Below are 24125 nucleotides of genomic sequence, written 5' to 3' on the forward strand. Positions count from 1 at the left end.
ATGAGCAGCAATGATGTGCAAACATCCACAGGAGCAGCTCTCAGAAGGTCTGAAATGTAAAGGAACGGCGAGCTGCAGCGGATCTGCTCCACTCTTTGAACAAAACGAGTTTTTTGCCTTCAGGACACAAATCTGCTGAAATGAACACGCAGAGCCAGAGCTCATACGTCTGGTTGAAGGTCAACCCCCGTATAGTTTGGGCCGTTTCAAACGCAGCAGCTGAAGGAGGAGTAACTACATGGTTACCATGTGTCAACATCATTTCTTTTTATTATTTGGAGCCAAATACAAGATGCCATTTATTTGTTAACGTTTTAGTTGTAAAATCAATGTCAATGTTTACGGGGGAGACGGGAAATGATGTGGGTTCGCTCGCCCCGGGTCTCTGAAAAGCCAGATGTGCAGTGACAGAAGCCAGTGTGCTTTCCTCCAATCAGCTGCTTTGTTTTTTTATCATTTATTATAACGTGGAGCTCAAGTGAGGCGTATATTCAGCTCTTTAGACTGTTGGACACCATGGTTTGTAGGATTAATGCATTTTAACGAAGGCTAATCTTAAATTGAGAGTTATACACTCCAGAATAGTCAGAAAACATTTTTGAAGTGTTTTAAAACAGTTTTTTCTTCTTTCAGTGCTATTTAAAAATAAAATTAAAAGCTAAAAGCGGATTTATTTTTAAAAGGAATAAAATTTATTCCAAATGCTTTAAAAGGAGACACTTTAAAATTGACTAATATGAAAAAATGATTGATTTTTGTTTGGTTATCATAGCTGTCTCTTTAAAGCATTAGCATGTAGAATAAGAACATTTTAAATAAAATAAGGTTTTATGTTTTGGTTTTACAAAAAGGCTGAAATATTGATATGTTGATCTTCGGTTGAGTAAGATGAATTGTGGTGGAAGCCTCTTTTTCCTTATTTTGCCCTGCAAGCAAACACTTGTAATTGAATTACAGAGCTGTTGCTGTGTTGCAGCCTAATTTCCCCTGTGGAAAATACATGTTATCGACTGCGAGACACCGCGGAAACACAAAAACTGCAATTATCCGAATAAAAAGAGCACAGGAAACTGAAGCTGGTGGCAAAGCACTTAGAATGTATTCAGATGAAGAAACGGACAGCAGCAGCTCCTGTGGTTCAGAACATTTCTAAAGTCGTCAGTCTGATCAGGAATAATAAAGTTTGGAAATCTGCATTTGAAAAAATATCATTTGGAATTTACGGCTCTTTCATTTTTCATATCTAAATCTATTTTTCAGCACGTATGCTTATGTCCTAATGCATCCTTTAAAAAATATTTATTGTACAAAAATGATACACGTAACAAAATATGAGTGAAAATGCACATATAAAGAAAATATGTACAGACGTGTAACCCATTTTAGAGGATTTCTGTGTAGATTATCAGGAGGAAATGCATTTTAAAATGTATGCAATCAGGTTGGGTGGGGGCGTAATAATGGAATGGGCTGCTGTGAATATATCCTTGTAAACTACAATAATTTACAGTAATTATTAAATAAACATCTTCTCTAATTGCACAGTGACACAAAAACAAAAACATTCTTCGGTTAGGTGTTCGTTACAGCGACACTGGAAACACGTGTGTCTGAAATCCTCCTTTTCGGTAATCGGATTCAAAAACCTGATTATGATACTTCTCCAGAATAATCGGACGGCATGTTTCACCGTTTATCTGATTTATTTATATCTTTTCCATCTGAGATTTTTTATCTTTTTTCTTTTTAAAGAAAAGTGAGAACATGGAATCGAAGAAGGGTGGAGCCCTGTATTGTACATCTCTGAACTCTGTCCATTAGCTGAGGAAAAGTACGTATCACTACTTTAAACATTTTGAGAGCATTCATTTAAAAAATATGACAAAAAGTTTGAGTCTCATGTTTCTTTCAACATGTAGAGAGGTGCATGTCGGTCTGATTTTTTGCAATAATAAGATTATTTCTGTCGATTGTTGTCATGTAAAGAGGCTCTCTGTGAAATAATTATTTATCATAAGTTTCTGAATATTTTATAATATTTAAAGTAATTGACCCCCACAATTAAAGCAGTTAACACTCATGATATTAAAGACACTTTTTCCACATTACGCTTTGATGACAAGTCCTTTAAAGGATCAAAAGGATTATTTTTTTTAAGCCATAACGTCCTGATTTTTTAGAAGTGTTTCAGACTTTGTGTTTTCACATGACAGAAAGGCAGTTTGTTGGTATTTCAGGGTTTGTCAGCTCTTGAAAGACACATCTGCAAACGTGTAAACACGTTTCCTTCCAACACCGAGGCCGTTCATTTACTCTCACATTTTGGCAGATCTTCATAGCAGAAAAATGTTTTTATTCTTCTCATTAAACCAAGGATAGTTGTGTAATTTTGCTGTGTATATCCTGCCAAATAAAAAGAAAAAAACCTTTTCTTTGGTTTTATGATGTCTTCAAGTCAAACGTTGAGTTTGTTCCAGCTGTGTGTCCGAACAGCGATTCAGGCTCTAATGAAATGATACACTACAATTAACCTCTGACACAGACATTGTTTCCCAATTGAAGAAGCAATGAGCCCTAATAAGAATGTAATCCCTCCTGTCACACTTCCATGCTGGCTAATGACTCGAATTCATCTGCTCCAGATAATTTCAGATGTTCTTGCGCACGTTACACAGACGTCCTCTCTGCAGTCAAGCCGCTGTGAATAATGTGTGCATTTGCCCATGATGACCCAGACTTCCCATCAGTCTTTGCTGCTGGGGATTCACGTTATTTCTCTGGCCCGAAGCCTAGAGGAGCAGCCCACAGCTCCAGCATTATTTAGAGTACAAAACGGAGGGATTTTAAAGTGAAAAATGAACCATAAAGGTGATTTCTGAGCCAGAACTTTACAGTAAAAACTTTTTTAAAACAGAAATGTTTTTTTTTACATGTACTTGTAGGATACATGAATAAAATTCAGCTCAAAATTGCATTTCTAATTATTTCTTTGATGACATTCTTGTGAATCAGGAACAGACGTTCAAACTAATTCATAGTTGTTACATATTGTAGGAGCTGCAATGGCCAGGCCACAAGCTCCCTGCTACCTGTAGATGACTAGATCCATAAACGTCTTTGTTTTCCTCGTCTGACCTGGAATCTGGCTCCAAACTGTACAGCTGGATAGCTGCGACATTGTTTCTGGTAATGTTAGGTTGGAGGAGTGAAGGACTGTAAGCTAGCGGGAAAGAGTTTAAACAAAGAGTTCTCGGGCATGGGGAGGGGAAGTGGGAGGCAAATTTCTAATGAACTACTGCTGCTCTACAGAAACTATGTCCTGGAAAATGATAATGGGTAAAAACTGCATAATCGTGATTAAAAGACCACTGGGAACGGTTTTAAAGGGTTTTTCTTAAGTCTTACAAAGTAAACTATATCCATATAGTTATCCATATGTAATATATCCATGATATATTACAGTTGGAACTCTAAAGCATGTTTTCCGTGTTACCCCTTATGCTCAGCTGATTCAGCTCATCATCAGGTTCTGTGGAAGCCTGACGATGACAGTTGTGGTTAAACAGGGCTGGATTGCAAAAATGCAGGACAGTGTGCCCTGAAGACCAGGGTTGGGAAACACTGCTCTAAAGAATGATTTTTAAATGAATTATAAGTTATTTTCGCAGTTCATTTTACTATCCGGAAGTGAGACCCCTCGATCTCTGAGGCTCCGCCTTTCTCTCCTTGTGGGTGCCGCCCACTTCATGACGTCAACCTAGAGTCGGCCTCGGCAGTGTGTTTATGTTTCACCCACAAAAACAAAAAACATTAAACTTATGCAAACATTGTGCAAAGAAAATGAAAGCCATTGCTGATCGCTGCTAGCTCCACAGAGAAAGTGGGGGTGTGTGTGTGTTAGCCTGGGGGGCGGTGCTGGCAGTGTAGACTCTTCCAAAAGGGGCTGTTCTTCACTTTGTGATGTCACAATGTGAGGACCTCCTGGTTCGCGTGGATTGGGAGGGGCTGGTCCTCAGAGAGCAGGTTTTTAGAGGAATACTCAAAGTAATGGATCAAAATACCCACTTTGTTTTTTTTTGTGAAGAATGAACATTATAATACACTTAAAACACTCAAAAAAGTTGACTTTGTATGATATATGCCATTTAAAATAGATCAATAATTTTTTTATCTGGTGTATTTTAACAATGTGAGCTCGTGTACAGCTAATATTACTTAACAACTGCATTTCCTGTTTTTGTTTGTTTTTCCCTTCATGGAAAATGATAGAACCTGTAGTTTTAATTCTAAATGGCTCTTTTATTTTTAACCTCTCATTCTGGCCCTACATGTTGACAGTTATCCTGAAACAAGAACAGATTAGATTCTGCTCTAAGGCTGTTGCTTCCTCCCCCCGTTCTTTTCTCACCAAGTTTGAAAATAGAGATGTGATGATGGAAACGGCGCTGTCAAGCAACTTCCAGCCTCAGAGCATTAAGGTGCAATTTTATGGCGGCTGCCACTGTGCAAGCAGCGAGAACATTAAAGATGCAGACGGGCTGAGCTTCGGTGGTCACTGATCACCGCTTCTATACTGTGGAGTAAAAATGAAAAGCAGACCCCAAACAAAAAGAGGACGGATAATGTTCCAAGGGTTCAAGATCCTTAAGTCATCTCAGTTCACTTGGGTACACAAAAAGTTATTTGGGAAATTTAAATTTACATACCAGTTAATTATTACCTCTTCAATTAGACTTTCTTCAAAAGTAATCAGTAAATTGTCATAAGATGCACCTCATGACAACTTTAAGGAAAAACACTTGTCCAAATCTTAGTAGGTGAATTTGGGATCAATGTAAAGTAACCCTGGGAATCAAACCTTCAACCTACAAACCATAGCAAGCAACCTGTAAGATGCAGCCGGCTATAAAGAAAAGAAAATGAAGATTACATTGCAAAGTAAATGAGTAGTACATTTAAAATTGTTTCATAATCTAGTTTGACTTAAATAAACTCACAACATTTCAAATTTATTATTAATAAATTATTACTTTATTATGTTTACTTGTAATTGTATTTTATCCTACCTGTGCAGCACTTTGGATCTCTCTTCGATGTTAAAGTGCTTTACAAATAAAGTTTTGATTGATTGATTGAAATTAAAAGCCTTTTTTCCAAAATAATTCATAATTGCTTGACTATTTAGGCTGGGTTCAAAAATTCTATTTTGTACATTTTTTTACTGATACTAATTAGTAAGAATGTATTTAAACATTTTTACTTATAGCAATGTACAAAAAACGGTTTAAAATGTAATTAAAACTGACAGCATTTCAAATTTAAAGCCTTTTATCCAAAATACTTCCTAATTACTTTACTATTTACTGAGGCTAGATTCAAAAGTTATATTTTGTACATATGAATTAGTTAGGTTTTATTTAAATTTACAGCATACATGTACATTTTTACTAATCTCCATGTTCAAGATGTGACATCAATTTTTATAAAATAATCTGTCTGATTTCGATGTAATCTCTCTATTGAAGTAAAAGAAGTGTCAATTAGATAAAAGCTAAAAGTGTAAAAATAATTGTTGAAAAACTACGGAAATACTGTGTAACAGTTTAATTATATTTTTTGATTAGAACTCATAAACAGGATTGCTAACACATAATAGATTCACGTTTTTAAACAATCATGGTGCAATGGGCTTTTAAGCTGTTAACAAAAAACGTAGTTTATTAAGTTTACCATTTGGTTAACATCTCTCTTCATTGTGCCTAATATTTAAGTCAGAAAAGATTTAAATTTCCAAATAAAAATTCATGTATGTCTAAAAAAAAAGGACAGTCAGTTCATAATTTCAATGTCAAAGTAAAGCAGACATGATGGCTTGGTAAAGATTTAAAAAACTCAAAATAATTCTTTGGAGGAGCAGCAGCTGTACTCTTAGCTCCTCACCCTATCTTTAAGGTAGCGCTCAGCCACCCTGCAAAGGACAATAATTTTGTCTGCTTGTATTTGGGGTTTTATCCTTTTGGTTATGACCCAAAGCTCATGATCATAGGTGAGGACAGGATCAAAGACCAGTAAATGAAGAGTTTTGTCTTCTCAGAGCTGCTCACACAGAGCACCGCAAAGGACAAGATCCAACGCTTTCTTCAAATTCACAAAACACAAGGATTGGACGTGCAGTTTCCACTGTCCACTACCTGTGGATCAAATTCAACTGTCCCTGGGTGGGATCCCTTGTAGCAGAGGCAGATTTTCTGGTCCCCCTTCTTGAAGAGATGGACCACCAACCTCCAGCATCCCAGTCCAGAGACTATCCCTGACCGTCACACAACGGCTATGTCCAAATTGTTTCACTACTGTCGTGCATTTTGTGGTACAAGCACCACATTTGGCATGGATGTTCCTTAGGATCCCCTATTTCAAAAAATGGGGGATCCTAGCCACGATATTTTATCACATATATATTTATTCTTCATTCTTTTCACGTTTTAAGATGTTTTATTACATCATTTTTAGCATTTTACTTGTTTAATCTACTATTTTCTATTCTTATATTTTATGATATTTTATCACGTATATATTTATTCTTCATTCTTTTTAAGTTTTATGATGTTTTTTCACATCATTTTATCATTTTATTTGCTTAATCAAGACTTATGATATTTTACCACATATTCTTTTTATTTTAAATTAGACTGTTTTCGAGTGTTTTCTCACCCTCGGCTGGGGTGTTTGGGTCTATACTGATACCCCTGCCGAGAGGAGGACAGGGCAGACGGGGCTTTCTGGTTTCTCTTTATTCTGGTTTCTCTTTATTTTAATCACTTATTTATTATCCACTGGTGTTTATCTTTGTGTATTTTATTGCGCGGGGCTAATTTAATGTATTTTATTGTATTTTATTGCATTTGTTTTTGTTTTTATGTACAGCACCTTGAGCTGTCTTCTCGTCATGAAAGGTGCTATATAAATAAAATTAATTAAATTAAATTAAAAATCTGGCAATTAAATCATTGGCAGCCATTTGTAAAGATGGCAGATGGTGTGCTTGAGCGTGGTGTTCATTATGGTCTGTGACCAGAACAGAGTTCAATAACAAAACACTGTTCAGGTTCAGACCAGGGAGGCGGTTCCTCCCAGTCACATCCCTCCAGGTATCATCACTGTCTTTGCCCGGGTTTTTATTTTTACAATATATTACAACAAACATGCTCGACTAATTTGATTTATAAGGTATGAGGCGTTGACTCAGAGCTGCACTATCTAGTTCTTTCTTTGAATATTTGAGATTCCTTGTGGCTTAAGTCAGACTAGCATGTTTACAAAGTTACTGACTTTCCTCCTAACATCATACAAGCAAAGAAAATGCTTGCAGCTGAGGTCACTTAATGCCCTCAGGGGCGTTTTTGACATAATCTAACATAATTTCTCCAAAACAGGCTGCATTTCACAGTATACTGCACACATGTTCACCTAAATACACTATATTTAGACTTGGACTACACTTTAACCACTATATGAGTCTGTTGGACTACTACCAACCATCATTTCCATATGTTTATGCATAACTGTTTCTGATCCCTGTGTGTAGACTTGTTCAACCCCCCTGACTGGATGGGATTTTTGCCTTTTTTTGGCCCCTGGCATGTGGTGTTAGCTTGCGCTCTCTGTATGGGAACATGGCAGCGATGCTGTGAAATGTCATTTTGCTGCTGCTCACAGAGGCAGCTGGTTGCTGTGGGGCCTTCCCCTCAGTGGTGGGAAACAAACGAAAGTCACAGCTAAAGGTCAAGCTAGAAAGCCAAGGATTTACACAAGAAAATCATTTTCTTGTAGATTCAATAAGCTCACAATTTAGATATAGAAATAAATGATTAGGCTCATAAAAATACTCAATTTCAGAATTTACCTAAGTGAAAAAATATGTTCTAGTTAGTTAAAAATATCATTAGGATGAAAGGTAAAAATTAGATTTCTTAATAACTTAATTAAAACAGATAAAAAAAGCATTATTGATGTGTTTGTAGGCCTTTAGAATGTATTTAAAAGCCTGAATTACACATTTAAAAGACATTTATAGGTTATTGTGAATGTCTTACAAATGTCTAAGTATTAATAAGCTCATAAAATGTTTGATATATTAGAATGTTGCTAAGTGGGCAAATATTTTTAAATAGGTAAAAAAAGGATTAGAATAAAAGTAAGGCTCAATGATAAGATTCCTTAAAAATACATTAACAAGCATTGGTGATGTATTTAAGCCTTTACAGGACATTCATAAGGCAATTGGCATTGGTAAAGCCTTTTGGACATCCACAACACTTTAAGTAGCCTCTATAGATGTCTTGTAAATATTAATAATATGATAATAAAAAGCATGTATCAGCATTTGTAAAGCTTTAATGAGACATTTAAAAACATTTTTAGACATTTGTAGATGTCTTACAGATAGGTGTTAATATGCTGTTTGTAGACTTTAGAAGAGTGTGATGTTTTACATATGTTGTATATGCCTCATAAGGTTTTACAAATTCTAATAAATGTCTTTGTAAACAGCATGTTGACCCTTTTAAGGCTTAACCAAAGCTTTGTTTCCACTGAACGGTCCGGTCTGTTCCGTTCTGGTCCGATATTTTGAATGTTTCTATTATAAAATGAACCCATTAAGCGAGACCGAACATACCATTTTTGGACCCTTGTTGGTTGTTGTTCCATTAAAAAATAGAACGGACCGGTTAAGCTTCTGTTGAAACTTGTTGATTGGCTGACGGTCATTACTAGAAAAGAGAACGCCAGTTGTTTGTTTTCCTCTTTATTACCCCAAGTGCTTCGTTTGTTCAAAGTACCAAAAGCCAAGCAGAAAAACATGAGCTGTTGGACGACCTCCATTAATCTTCTTTTAGCTTCACTGCGCATGTCCCCTAGCGGTCCAAAAACTCACTGAATTGCCTGTAACCATTTTAAACTGGACCGGACCGAACTGCTCAGTGGAAACGAGGCTTAAGCTTATGCTAATAAATGTTTTTAGAAGCACCATATTAACACCTTTATCCCCTGTGCTATCCCATGGGGTCCAGATGACCCGATCCTGACATTGACGTGTTATCCCTACCATGACAACGGTGGACAAAGGTGGAGAGGATTTCATGTAATCCATGGACACCAGTTAAAGGGCCTAGGATAGCACAAGGGTTAAGGTATTAGGAAGAAATCTAAAATTGGTGAGGGTCATCTCCTAAACATTTCCTACAAAGGCTTCTGAACACACTATTATTGCTAGTTTATGTCCCTTAAGTGGATTTTTAAGGAATTTCATTATAAAGCATCACCGGATGGGCCTTTCAAGCCTTTTAAGCTCGCACCAAATACCATTTTTTCCCCTTTACATTATATTTCATTTTAAAACATATTCCAACCCCCTATAGCTGACCAGATTTTGGAATTTTATTTTCGCATATACAGGTAAGGTCATCTCCATCTTCTTAACATGCTCTGAATAATTACACAACAGTTCAGAAATGATCATGTGTGACCTTTGTTACATGTTTTGAAACAGCAGAGTTCACTCCCACATATGTACAGATTTGTCAGAAAACATTGTGTGCGCCATACTGTGCTTCATTCACCTGAATGCTTCATATCAGAAGTGCATTTGAGAAAAGCGGCACCAGCGTAGCCGACTGCAGCTCCCTGCAGCACCAGCTTTTAAAACATCTTTTTCTGTCCTGTGGTTCAGTTGTAAACCAGCCTGTGTTTGTCCTCTTGGTATCTTAAAAGCGACAAGGAAAAGCTGCTTTAGTTAGTGCGGTGGCCTTCCATTATGAGAACACAGACAAAGAAAACTACGAGCAGTGCTTTGCTAAAAATGGACAAACAGTCCTTCAAAGAGCTCCACAGGACAGCGCTCCTGTTTTTGCTTTATTATCCATAATGCAGTGCAACGATCTTGAAAAATCCTCCTATAATTTAATTTCATGTGCACACACACACAATAAAATCCTAAGACTGGCTACATGAGCACGCAGCTTTTGGCTCGATCCTTTCTAATGGGAGGCGGGTGGTCGTGAATCTCAGTCCGAGGAGGCTGCTGTGAGACGCGCTTGAGGGCGTGCCGGGAATCTGCCCGTTTCAGCTGCGGCCGGTGGATGCTGGACACGGAGGCCAGTGTGGTGATGTGGAAAACATCACGGACGCTGTTCTCCGAGTACTTTGAGGTGCACTCCGTGTATGCCGCAGCTCCGATCTGCCGCGCCAAGCTGGTGCCCTTAAAACAGGAAATAGGCATTAAGACTATAAAAAACATTGATTATTCCACTTTGATGAGCACTCATCACTTCCTGTTTAAGGCAGAATAAACTGCAAGAGGAAGAAATGTCCTTCTGTTCCTGGATTTGATGCTAACTAAGAAGTACCAAAAATTGCAGTTCCTTAACCCTTGTGCTATCCTAGGCACTTTAACATTGGGAGTGGGGTCATCTGGACCCCACAGGACAGTGCTCTGAACCTTTTTTCTTCAATGATTTGTGATCCTCACTGGTGTTCATGGATTACGTGTAATCCTCTTCACCTTTATCCACCTTTGTCATGGCAGGGATAAAACATCACCGTAAGGATCGGGTCATCTGGACCCCATAGGATAGCACAAGGGTTAAGCAAACACTGAAGGCTGGTGGCAACAGGAAGCAATTGACTCCAATGACTGTTTTAAGTTGGACTTTACACTAAAAATAATATTTTCATTTTTTTTTTTTTTATGATATTTTGTTTGACAAAAAAGTAGAATTAACTACTAAAACTTCTATTTCTAGACCTGTAACTACACAATAAAATTAAAGTTAAACGTTAACATTTAAATCTGCACCTGCTGGAACTGTGCAATGGTGGATGTTTTTCTGAATTTTAATCATAAGATATATCTTATTATATTTATTATTATTTTTCCTGGTTTGAACCATTTTAAAAGTCATAAATTGACTATCGTTATTTTTAATAACTGATGCACTTCTTATTTATCTATAAATCAATTCGTTATAATTTTTTGTTTTTAATTCCAAATGAAGCACTTTTTATTTTTTATTCGTAAATTGTTTTTCCGGTAAATTCTTGTTTTTAATAAATGAATGATCAAAGAACACTTTCGTTTACCAGTGACAATGATGAGTTTCTCTTTATAATCGCTCAGGGTGACCAAACCCCACAATACGCTGTCAGAATCAGCTGATTTACGTTGATTGTGTAACACTTCACTACTGTAAAGCTGCTTTTTTTCCACTTCACAATCCACTGGAATTACTTCAATTGCATTAAGTGTTGAAGAACCATTATAGTCCAAAGAATGTTGGAGGTGAAGCACCAGTGTAGAAGGGTAAAATACAGATGTTTCTGGATCTAGTCTGTATTTTCTAGTTGTTACAGCAGTTTGGCACACTTGCTTTTAAAAGGCAGTGGATGGCAGACATGCCTGAATTTACTTTGGTTTGCATTTCCCGCTTGAGCAAACCAAACTGCCCAAAACCCTCACGATTTAAGAGATTAACAGCTGATTCTTTAGCTGCAGAACCCCTTTCATCCTTTACTCTCTTTGGTTTTCTTTTGCTTTCTTATAGTCTGTTTAGATTCACACCAGGGTTCAGTTGCAAGTGAGCCAAGACCCTCGTTTTCAGGCAGACCTGAGCTTTGTTGTTTGGTTTACAGAGTTCAGACGAGCTTTCACACGTTCTGATATGGGACTAGAGAGGGACATTAGCATTGTGCCTAATCCACTTTAAATTTCCTTAGGGATTAGTAAAGAACTATTCTATTCTATTCTATTCTATTCTATTCTATTCCATTCTACTCTATTAATCCGGCATACTTCTGACACTTATTGCCTGTTCCTTAATGTGCACTGTCCCACTCAAACAAACAAATAAATAAAATAAACTAACAAACTTTTTTTTTTATATTTCAAAGAAATATCTGTTTTTTAGACTGTGTCTATTTATTTAAAACCTTAAGTAGATTTCACACACACCAAACAGTTTTATATCTTAAAAGATTCAGCTTTTCTTTTGAAAACACCACGTATCTGCTTCATTTAGGAATAGCAGCTGGTATTTTAGTTGTCGATGCCAAACAAACATTTATTGCCAACTTAGAATCAATTGTGTTTGTCCTTTTGCTTTAAGCCTGGGTTTGCTTTTCTTCCAAAGCATTTAATTCCTAAAACAAGCCGCAGAGAGCTGGAACCAAACCCTAAAGTAAACATAAGGGAGATTTATTTTATATAATTTAAATTAATATACCATAAACGTGCGGCTGCTCTCAGAGAAGACCTAATTTCATTCAGTGAAGCAAAGGATTGCATTTATACAACATTAAAAACATTTTTTTTTTTAAAGCATGTAAGAAGGTGCTTTCAATAAATGTCTTATTGTAGGCATTTCTGCAACAATATTTAGTTTTATTATCTTATTTGTGGTCAGAAAGCGCTAAAATAATTATTCTAACTTTTTTCAATATTACCAGTTTACAGACTTGCAGGGACAAAAAGAAAATAGCCCCCACACTGCCATGAATTATTCAATCTTTGCAACAGTAAAACCTGAGTATAGAAGCTCTCTGCAGCATTTAGCACCACCTTAAATCTGGAGGGTGGAAGCTGCACACGGAATTTTCTTTCCCCCCCACCTTGTCCTCTCACTGCTTATCTCAGCATAGAGCAGGAAATTAGTGGGGAGATTTATGGTCACCGTTGCTTCTTCAGCTGTAAGAAATGGCACTCATACTCTGTCAACTTGAGTTTTTGTCATATGCATCTTTTTATATCATTGAATTTTTCTGCAATTGAAAACCTGCACGGTGTGACGGCGTAGGTGTGCACCCATCTGTGCTGGAGAAAAGCCACATTACACGAGTATCTACCTGCCAAATGAAAGAATGCGCTTCAGTCAGGCAAAATATTAAACGTACGAGCGGCAGAATCAATGAGGAAGTTTGCATTTCTCACTCCAACTTTCATTAGATTAGGAGAATATTTGGAGGCTTTTAGACCCCTTCAGGCTGTTTTTAAAATCCCCCTTTGGAGCGTAGATCATAGGGGGAAAAAAGCGGTGCAGGCTTGGCTTCAACCATTTCAATGAAAACATTAGAAAAACATACATCCTTTGCAGGTATCATCAGCTGAGAGGCAAGAAGCAATTAAACATCTATTGCTTTATGTTGCACCAGCATGAAACATTTTTGATGCAACTTGAATAAAAGACCAAGAGCTGAACAGCCTCTGTACCTGTGTTTGTGTAAAAAGGTTGGAATAAATAAAAGTTTACCAATAAGAGACGGGAGACTAGTTTTGAGATTCCCCTTTAAAGACTTGGAGGTGAGAGCTGGACTTACTGACCCCTCTACGGTGGCCCTGAAGTGCAAATCACTTGTCGCAAAAAAAAAAAAAATTAAAGATCACAAAAATTTAAAAAAGCAAAACAAATAAATACAAAAACAGCATTTTTATTTTAAAAAACCAAGCAAAGTTTCAGAAACCGAAACGTAAAAAACATTTCAGAAAACAAAGAAAACAAAGTGACATGTTAAAAACACATGTATGAAACACACATGTTTAATACATAAACATGTGTGCATTTCTGTAGTTCCACTTTCAGGATATTATCTACAAATTCAAATGAGAGTCGCTTACTTTTTTTTCTTCATTAAGCGAGAACAAAATCTCCGTGTCATCTAGAATTGCAATAAATGAGTTTAATTTCAGCCTCGAAAAAAGAATAAATACAGTTTTGTTGACAGAAAGCTGCAAAGAAATTGAGAAATCCATTTACATGGAAATGGACTATTTAAATTCTTGCCTGTTCGCTGCTCCGAATCGCATCAAAGGCTCTGGAATATTACACAACTGCTGTTTGTCTTTTGTGTTTGGTTCAGACTCTTTTGTATTCTCTGTACTTTCATATTTGTTAGTTATGATCGGAAATAAACTTCCTTTTACAGACTCGTTTTCAAAAATGTTTGATGTTTTGTCTTTGGATGACAGTATGTTTAAATTTGCATAAAAAAGTTTGGCCATACAGGAAAAGCATGTCCATTTCAAACCATCTGATTGAATCAGACTGTAAGCTTCATGCAGCTCGGCCTTTCGCTCACCTGCTCGTGGGTGACGGGGATGAGTCTGTGTTTGGAAAGCTCTCGCATCACGTTGAGGTCCGTTCTCATGTCCAACTTGCAGCCGACCAGCACCACTTTGGCATTTGGGCAGAACTCCTGTGTTTCACCGAGCCACTTTGTAGAGCAGACACACAAGCAAACACAAATGGCATGAATTTGTTTTTTCGTTTTTCTTGTTTACCCTAAAGTACCAAACTCAAAGTTCTCAGTTCCTCTTTTTCTGCTCCTCTTAAAAGACTCAATCTAATGAAAACTGTGTTTTTAACATGTTGTGGCTTTTGTCTGATGATGGAGGGAAAAAGTTAAGTAAATGTAGCTCAAAATTGCATTTCTGAGTATTTCTTTGTCCAGATTGTTTTGGATCAGGAGCAGAGAAAAAGTATTTGTTACATAAAAAATACACAAACTTTACAGCTGTGTAGCTCCAACATTGCTCGCCATTTTTGTTGCACTGGTAATGTTAGGTTGGGGGTGTGAGGGGCTGTAAGCTAGAGGGAGCATGTAAACAGAGAGCTCTCAGCAACAGGAAAGGGGAAGTAGTGATGGAGTTGCTCTCAGAGGCAAGTTTTTGATGAACTGCTACCGCTCTGCAGAAACAATATCCCAAAAAACTACAGATTTCTTGACCCTGACTAAAAACATCATAAAGACCACTGGGAACGCTTTTAAACGGGATCAAAAGTAGTTGGACTTTAAAGATTTTATATTTTCGATAAGATAGTGGATCACACCAAAACTTTAAACTTATGCAACACATTTAGGCATAATAAGTCTAACTGCTGAGGAAAAAAATCAAAAAAATTCTAAAAGACCTTTTCATACTATAAGCAGGAAACATGTTCGTGCAGCCCTTCAAGAGAGAACTTTAAGCCCAAAAGATCTGAAAAGGTGACCTTTCAACCCTTCTCTTTTGCACCCCCACATAAAAAAACATTTTCCCTGTTAACCACACCAACTTTTAATGTTAGATCAATCACATTATAGCATTTGCACAAGTAAACATTGAAAAAACACTGAGCAGGTGAAAGTGAAAAAGCTCCAAAAGCTGCAAGGCGTGCAAAACCTGAGCTGCAGGAAGTAAACAATGTCATTTTGTGAAAACACAAACTTGGGTTAAACTCCAGGATTGACTTGAAGTAGAGTAATTGCAACTGAACTTTAAAACATGCTCCTTGAAACGTTTTCCTGCTCATCCCAGTGGCTTAACTTGGAAGAGCATCTATGTTTCAAGGAAAACACTATGACTAAACTTCAAGTCCAAGCCACCTGGATGAATGAGAACCTTCACCGACACTCCAAGATTGAGAAATGTGTTCTTACACATCAGAGTTTTGGGGGGAAAAAACGTACTTTTCTTCTTTCTTACTTGTCTTATGAAGCTTGAACCAGCCTTTAAGGCCTTCACATAAATCCCTAAAAGGTTCAAAACATCTTTTGGATTAATTTAAGTAGGTCTTGTTTGTGTGCTTTTGACATTTTTGGAGATCGTTTTTATGTAAAACCTACCGGTAATCCTGATACACGTAGTAAAACATATTTTCAATTTCTAGCCTTTAAAAACCTGGCAAACAGAAAGAGTAATATTGATGTTTGCATTTATTTATTTTTCAGCAATAGATGTGAGTTTTTCTGGCTGCAGGGTAAATAAATGCAGGTTAGAGGCGGTAAATTTGTATTTAATCACCTCGCTAGAAGCCCAGAGCAACATCCTCGTAGCATTTAACAGTTTTGTCTGTGTGCTAGTCTGTTCACAGCAGAACATAACAAAAAGAAAGCAACATTTTCTAAAATTTCTCAAACTTGTAGCCATTTGAACTCTCATTTGACCAGAAATGTAATTACATTTCCTCAGAAAAAACACAAACACACTCACACATATAGATTTGATTTCAGACTGTAGTGGCTGCTTTGTGATGCGTGGGGTCATAGATTCAGGAAGAAAACTGGGACAGAGCAGAGACTGACACTATTGAGCTCCTTCCCTTTCTGCTACTTTCTAAGATTGCTTTCATTATCTGCTCACACACCATTTTTAGAACTGTTGCTCCATTTGTTCTGCCTCCACAAAGACTTCTTTCTCTCCTGGATGCCTGTGTCTCGCCGGCGCTTCGCGTTCCGGCGTGCTGTTGTGCTGAGCGAGCTTCTGCTTTTCAACAACAGCAGCAAAACTGCGCTCATCCGCTGAACAGCAGCAGTTTAAAGTCACAAAAGGCCTGTGGGAGCAGCACTTACTGATGCAGTAGCCGTTAAGAACCGCGAGCTGATAGACAGATTTATCAGGAAAACAAAAATTAAGATTTGTTTCCTACAACCTGAACGGAATCAGTAATTATTGCATCATTATTGAGTTTATTTATGAAGCAATAATATATCGTGAGTGATGGTTATCTGCATTAATCTCATTGGATAGAAAACTTAGGGAATTTTGTGGTATTTCTGTGGTAAATACAACAAGCTTTGTGCAGCTTAAAAGACCTTTATCATGCTATTCTGAAGCCTTTCAGAGTAAACTATATCCATTTATATGATAATATATTTCCTTTGGCGGACTAAGGAAGACATTTGTGATGAAATATAAGTTATTTTCACAGTTTATTTCCTACCCAGAAGTAACACAACGCAATCTCTGAGGCTCCGCCTTTCTCTCCTTGTGGGTGCCGCCCATTTCATGACGTCAACCTAGAGTCAACCTCAGCAGCGTGTCTGCGTTTCGCCCACGAAAACAAACAACACCCAAACTTTTGCAAAGATTGATATCGCATATTGTGCGTATAAAACGAAAGCGCTTTAGACGATCACCGCCAGCTCCATGGAGAAAGTGGGTGTGTGTGTTTGCGTGGGGGCGTTACTGAAGGGGCTGATTCTCACTGATCTACATCACAATGTGAGAATCCGCTCCTTTCCGTGGATTGGGAGGGGCTTGGATTGGGAGGGGCTTGTGCTCAGCGAGAAGTGTTTTAGAGGAATACTCAGAGATGCATGAATGGATCAAAATACCACTTTGAGGTTGTTTTTCCTGAAGTATTAACATTGTAACACTTAAAAGCTCAAAAAGTTGATTTTGCATTATTTGAACCCTTTAAGTGTTCGCTACGACCTGTCGCATGAACATTTTAGCGGTCTACGACCTTGATATTTCCTGCAGGTCCCCTGCATACAAGTTTGCCGGTTTTTGCCCTAAGTTGTGACTAAGGCCTAAGACTGACTGCTGGACTAGGAAATGCCTCAGTTTGAGCTTGGAAAAAGTGGCATCTTTACAACCAAGAAAGGTGGCAGATGATGGATGGACACATGGTTGGATGCTTTGATCAACAATAAAATGTAATTCTAAATAGTCATAAATTTAATAGCTTTATTTCCAATATGGATTCTGTAGCAGAAAGCGTTCAGGCCTCACACACGAGATCGTAGAAGTGTGAGGTTGGAATCAATTCAGGAGCTGCCTGGACCTGCAGTTTGATTTTGCATGATAAAGTCTGTCTCTGGAGTTCAGAGCCTCAAAAAAGGCAAAAGCAGAGAATGGTTATTTGAAAGTTTACCAGATTCTAACAAACAAGGATGAAAACTGAATTTTTTTTTTACAACGAATTTCACAAAGGTACACATTGGCATGCAGAGCAGATTTGGACTTCCTGGCAATTGTATCACACATTTCACTTTGCTAACTATTGTGTTAGGGCTGCACAATGGTGTAGTGGTTAGCATTGTGGACTCACAGTGAGAAGGCCATAGTTTGAATCCGGACTGTGTTCTTTCTGTGTGGAGTTTGCATGTTCTTCTTAAACCAAAAACATGCTTCAAATGTTAATTGATGACTCTAAGGTCGAATCTGAATTGTTCTCTACCCTTCTGGCTCCTGGCTATTGCTCTAATTGTGTAGGGGCATTTAAAGCTGTAGCTTAGACTGTAAATAGGAACTAGATATACTGACCCCTCCCCCCTCGCATTCCAAACAGGACGTACCTGCTGGCACCAAGAAGCAAAAGTCCCATAGACAACAGACTGATTATATTTGTCAGAAAACCATTCTTGCTTTGATGCTTTTTTTTAACGTCTTTATTTTTATCGCAACTTATTCAAGGTATCAATCGACCAATCAGAGTCCTCAGTAAAAGTATGTGGTGCCCACTGGTCCCCTACCTCGAACATTTGATTGACAGATTTTCCCGAGCCGTTTTCAGTGGAAGGTGAATGGATTTCTAACAATCTTACTCATGATTGGCGACTGTAGTTGCCCTAGAAACGTGACTCAGACCGACTCGGACCAATCACTGTTGACTGGCTCCAAATGCTGGCACCCGTATGGTGGAACAATGGCGTCTGAATTGGCTTCATTGCGACGGAGCCAGAGGTAAGGCTTTTTGAATGGGTGACATCACACCCGGCTGTCCATCTCTATATACAGTCTATGAGCTGTAGTGGTGTCCGAACTTGTTTTTTTCAAAGAGGAGCCGTACCAAGTTAGAGCTGGCTGTCCCTGTGGCGGCAGAGTGACCTGTGTCTTAGTTGTGGCGCGGAGGAGAAACGCGTTTCTTCACGTGGGTGTGGCCTACTGTACAGGAGTTTACATTTAAATGTAAGTGTTGAGTTTTTGTTTTAGAATGACTTTTTTAAAGTTATAAAACCAATGTTGTGCTTTTCCCAAGCACTGGCAGCTACGCGCAAACGTAGATGACCGGCGACCCTTGATGACATCATCGAGCGGTAGCAATTGTAAGACACTATTTTTTTCCATATCGCTCTGCTCGGAGGGATACATGTGAGGGCATGGAGAAGCCATAGGGGTAAAGAAAGAAATTCAGATTTGGCCTAAATTGGCTCTTGTGTGAGAAACGTGCAGTTTAGTTAATAATCTTCCACAGCTGTTTTCATTTCTGTTATATGTCTTGTTTTCAGATTTGCCCTGTCAGGTCATCTGCTCTGTCACCATGGCAATCATGGGTTTTGTCACTAAATGTTATTTAAATATTTAAGTTTCTTCCACCAAGCCTGGTCTACTGCATATTGGGTCCTACGCCATCGGTTCCTGACAATAACAAACTCAAAATCAAGACATTTACATAGGCTGAGGACAGTTAACAGGACTGTGGATGATTATTAATATAGAGTGACTAACACGGAACAACTCAAAACATGGCCAAAAACATCACTAAAAACCCAAACTATAAATCGCACAATCCTCACACTCTTGTTGTGAATTTGAGTGTGTGGCCTTGCAACAGACAGGCGACCTGTCTAGGGTGTATGCCGCCTTCACCCAACAGTAGCTGGGATAGGCTCCAGCAACCCCGTGACCCCATGAAGGGAATTGTTGATATGATGTCTAAAATGTATTAATGTAATTAATAATGTGACTAAAAAAAGCAAACCATTGTGATATTGTGTCTGTTTTCAGACGTCTGAAGCTGAGCAAAATTTTCACTTCAATTCAAATATTTAGAAAAAAAGGGGAAGAAATATAAATTCAACTGCATGTAAAGATTATTGTCAAAACGTATCAAGACTCAATTGATGCAGCAGAGTTTGACAGTGTTACCCATGATCTGCCATGATTGAATTAAAAGTTTTTAAATCTATTTTTCCCAAATTGTGTCGTAGTGAAAGATTATATGCACATTTAAAGGCCTAATTTCATAATTTATTGCCAGGGAGGGAAATTTAAACTCCAGAAATAGAACAACGACAACAGCTGTCTACTCTTTTCACACCATAACATCATCAGGAGTGAATTTGTTGAGAAGCAGAATGTGAGACTGTGCTGCAGGTGTGAATTGTGAAGCCTGGGTGACGCTAGCTTCTACAAAAATGCCAAAATCACACATCTCCCAGGAGGATATCACGTTGTCTCACAAAGATCCATGTTGTGTGTTTCATCTGTTTGCTGTTTCAGTGCTGTGGCTCATGGGAGAAGAAGGTTAGTCATTATCAGCATGTGCTGACATCTGTGGTTATCTTAAAGCCTGCTGTAAGTACAGCCTTGCTCAGACAGACAGACAGACAGACGGCTGGAGGCTCTCATTTTCTGCAGATGCACGTCTGCAAAATGGATTTCTCTGTGTTTAAGTCGGTTTTATGGGCCACACTTTTGAATTGTATTCGGTTTGAAAGTTGCAGTAAAATATTTACTCTTCCAATCATGATTGGTTCTTTTTTTTAATTCAGTTCAGTTCGACTTCCCTCAGCTTTTCAAAGGTGTGCAAAGAATTGAGTCCGAGTGACATTTAGAAAAATTGACTGTGATGTTTTTTTTTTAATCAGTAAAACTCAAGTGTAAATCTTTACTCTCAGTTTATAACCACTCTTATTCAATTGCAACCACTATTTATTACATACTTCCATAAATTTTCGTAAAATTAAAATTGCTACATGTAGGATTGTCAAATTTCTGCAGAAATGTAGTTTTTCATGACTCAAATGAGGAGTTTAACAGATCTTGTGGTGATGTTCAGAGTTTATAAAAACGAAATTGTTGTGTTGATTGTTCCAGTGTGTATTTTATTGATAAATATCAAAATGAACCAAACTCATCGACCACTATATTAGGCACACCTGTCCGACTGCTTGTTTATGCAAACGTTTTAATCAGCCAATCACATGTCAGCAACTCAATGCATTTAGGCATGTAGACATGGTCCAGATGATCTGCTGCAGTTCAAACTGAGCATGACTTTGACGGTTGTCGGTACCAGACGGGCTGGTCTGAGTATTTTAGAAACTGCTGATCTACTGGCATTGTCACCCACAACCATCTCTGGGGTTTACAGAGAATGGCCCGAAAAAGAGAAAATGCCATGTATTGATGGTTCAGGCTTTCTTGGCCCATTTCAGGCCCCTAAGTACTCATTGAGCATAGTTACAACGCCACAACCTACCCAAGTGTCGTTTCTGACCATGTCCATCCCTTCATGACGACAGTGTACCATCCTCTGATGGCCTACTTCCAGCAGGATAAGGCACAATTTCATAAAGCTGGAATCATCTCAGATTGGTATCCAGTGAGTTCACTGGACTCCAATGGCCTTCAGTCACCAGATCTCAACAGAGGACCTTTGGGATGTGGTGGAAGGGGAGATTGGCATTATGGATGTGCAACTGTGAGATGCTGTCATATCAATATGGACCAAACTCTCTGAGGAATGTTTCCAGTACCTTGGTGAGTCTTTGCCATAAAGGAAGCAGTTCTGATAGCAATAGGTGGTCCAACCCGGTACTAGCAAGGTGTACCAAATAACGTGGCCGGTGAGTGTATGTTTGCATTTTTATACTTGGTTGTTGTTGTTTTTTTGCTTCATGCAGTTGCAATTTTTCTTGTAATCTTTATTTTCAGCCCAAAACAAATTGTGTTGTCAGATTTCTTATCATAACAGCCGTCAGTCATGCTGTGACTTCAAAATAAGATGCTTGAAAAGACGAAAGAAGACGGAGATAGTTTTGTGAAAAATACAGGAGAAGATCTGTAGATATAAAAGGTTTAAATGATAAAAAAAAAAAAAATCAATGTGACAACTGGTTAGACACTAAGATTGCATTTCAAATGTAGGAAAACAGATAAAGAGAAAGATTGGAGAAGAGATTTGAGATGGTACAAAAGCACAAAGGAAGTCATAGGGAGTGTGTTTTTGTAGCTGAGAAAGAACAGTCCCTCTGAATGGGAAATTGGAGGGTGCAAACATTGATTAAGCTGAAAGCTGTCACAAATGGAAGAATACAAAGTGCTACTGTAAGGGTGTTATTTGAGGATCACGGCTTAGGGATGAAAAGTACGCCTGAAGCAAACCAAAGAGAGGGAGAAACAGTACAAGAAGGCAAACTGAAGCCTAAAATGTTGACGCTTACAAACCCATAAATTCCTCTCCTTTTCACTCCAAAAACCAAATAAAGCGACCCTTCAGCGTGCCACTTAAACATCCTCAGCATGCATCTTCAAAAGGCATATTCAGTCATCTAATCAGGTCAAAGTTTAAGTTGGCTTTCAAGTCAAGCCCTTATGGATGTGAGAATTTGCTTGCCATAAAAGATATGTGCTTTTAGTGGCGTTGCGGATGTCATTGATGAATGATGGTGCTGGCAGCAGGAATGCCTGCAGACTGAAAGGGGGTCAAAACCTCGACATGTCTGATGTTCAACCGTCCCACATAAATGAGCAACCTCCCCCGGACCTGAAAACGATGCTGCAGAAGCCGCTTAAAATGTCCGTGTTCAGAGAGTTCTCGCTATCGTTCTTTTATGCTGCACGTTTTTAAGTGAAAGTGTGGCTGAAAAAGGGAAAAAATAAATTAATCTAACAGTCTTAAAAAGAACTAATATGACTATTTTAACTATTAGTGCATGTTACTTGAGGTTTAGAAGTCACAGTTATGGTATTATTGCAAATATAAAAACCTAGCAGATCATTTTAAACATCCAAATTATGTAGGTACCAAAAAAATTTGAATTTCAAATATACAATAGATTCTAAGTAAAAAATACATTTTTCCTTCATGGTTTGTTATCCAGATATACAAGTAGTTTTTTATATGATTTGTTGTGTTGCTTTTCTTATCTTAAACATCAATTTCCATCATTTATAAAAACTTTTTTTTTTTAAAATTATATCTTAAAGCGCTTTATTTTACTTTTTTTTTAGTTCACACATTAAAATGTCTTTAATATTTAAATGACTGTTAAACTGTATTTATTATCCTATTGTATGCTCATATCTATAGATTTTATTTCTTTAATTTCTTCTTTAGTTCTAATTTTTGCTTTTAAGGGGCACACTTGAATAAGCTAAGCTTCTGCTTGTTCTGTTTTAAACGTGTTTATTTTATTATTATTTTTGTTTTCATCTACAATATTGTACCATGTTGACTTCATTATTACATGTTTAAAACAAATTTTAATAAATAAATACATCAAGTAAATCATATTCTTTAAGTCATAAACTTGTAACTCTAGAAAGAATGTGTTAAATCAACTGTACTGATTACTCTAATTGACCTTTTAAGAAGCCAGATATATAATATAATTTTGCCTTTTTCCGCTCCCTTTAAGGAAAATAATCAAACTCTAATATATTCAATATATTCAATGTGTCATGTGTGTGTCTTGTAAATAAGGTGCAAAAATGTTCATTTATGATTAAGAGCAAATATGTCAAGACATTTTTTCTTTATTTTCTACTCAATTTATGTGTTAAAATCTTAATTAAATTTGATATATCAATGCATTTTTATTTGTATTGTTTTTTCCTCCGATTTTTTTTCTGCAATTGCTTGAAATAAACCAAAATCCATCAACACTGTTATTAGTCGCCCATACTGTCACACAACAGTTTGCGTACTTGTACATTTTCCTGCATTTTTACTAAAAATGTGTTGTGTTTTTTAGTATTACAGGTGACTTGGACACTAAAAGAATGTCGAACACCTTTTCTATTTTAAGATTACTATGATGACTTTAATTTTCTGAGAATATTTTAGCTTCTCAAAACTTCCACCAGGCCAAAACTATGCTTCATAATTTACATTAAAGATAAAATCAAATAAATAAAAAACATTGCAGATGTTTTATAAAAAAAAAAAAGAAAAATTAGAATGAAAGAAATTGGGCCCAGTACTGATCCCTGTGGGACTCCTTGTGACTAAGAAAATCGAAATACTTTAGTGACAAAATGAAAAATTCCTCTGCGCTAACTGCTGCCTCACTCACTGCTCAAGTAAACAGTCAAAATAAAGCGTACCATTCACATTAGTGAATTAGAAGCATTTGTTTCTTCTTTACTCTGTCATAGCAGCCTGTTATACCTTGATGTTGAGGCCATGTTGGAAGAAGATCAAACGCCCACACTTCTGTGATGCGGCACTGACCTTTTTCAGCACGCTCTCCAGCGTCTCTGGACGGCTGATGTCGAAGCAGATGAGCACGGCGTCCGAGTCTGGATAAGCCAACGGCCGCACATTGTCATAGTAGGTTGAACCTGAGAGAGAAAACCAACA

At 37.5% G+C, this 24125-nt stretch overlaps 1 protein-coding gene across 1 annotated transcript in view; it reads right to left on the reverse strand.

The window, feature by feature from the left end:
- Nucleotides 1-9416: 9416 nt before the first annotated feature.
- LOC101155643 (rho-related GTP-binding protein RhoN) overlaps nucleotides 9417-24125 on the reverse strand; it is a 29738-nt gene continuing 15029 nt past the window's right edge. Inside the window, exons 3-5 of the mRNA XM_004080241.5 lie at nucleotides 23997-24106; nucleotides 14128-14262; nucleotides 9417-10258 (exon numbers count right to left, since the gene is read on the reverse strand). Of these exons, the coding sequence (XP_004080289.1) occupies nucleotides 10004-10258; nucleotides 14128-14262; nucleotides 23997-24106 (500 nt within the window). The 3' untranslated portion in view covers nucleotides 9417-10003. The remainder of the gene's footprint in view (nucleotides 10259-14127; nucleotides 14263-23996; nucleotides 24107-24125) is intronic.

Source organism: Oryzias latipes, chromosome 19, assembly GCF_053564925.1.
Source record: "Oryzias latipes strain Hd-rR chromosome 19, Olatipes_Hd-rR_3.1".
In the NCBI taxonomy this organism is placed as follows: domain Eukaryota; kingdom Metazoa; phylum Chordata; class Actinopteri; order Beloniformes; family Adrianichthyidae; genus Oryzias; species Oryzias latipes.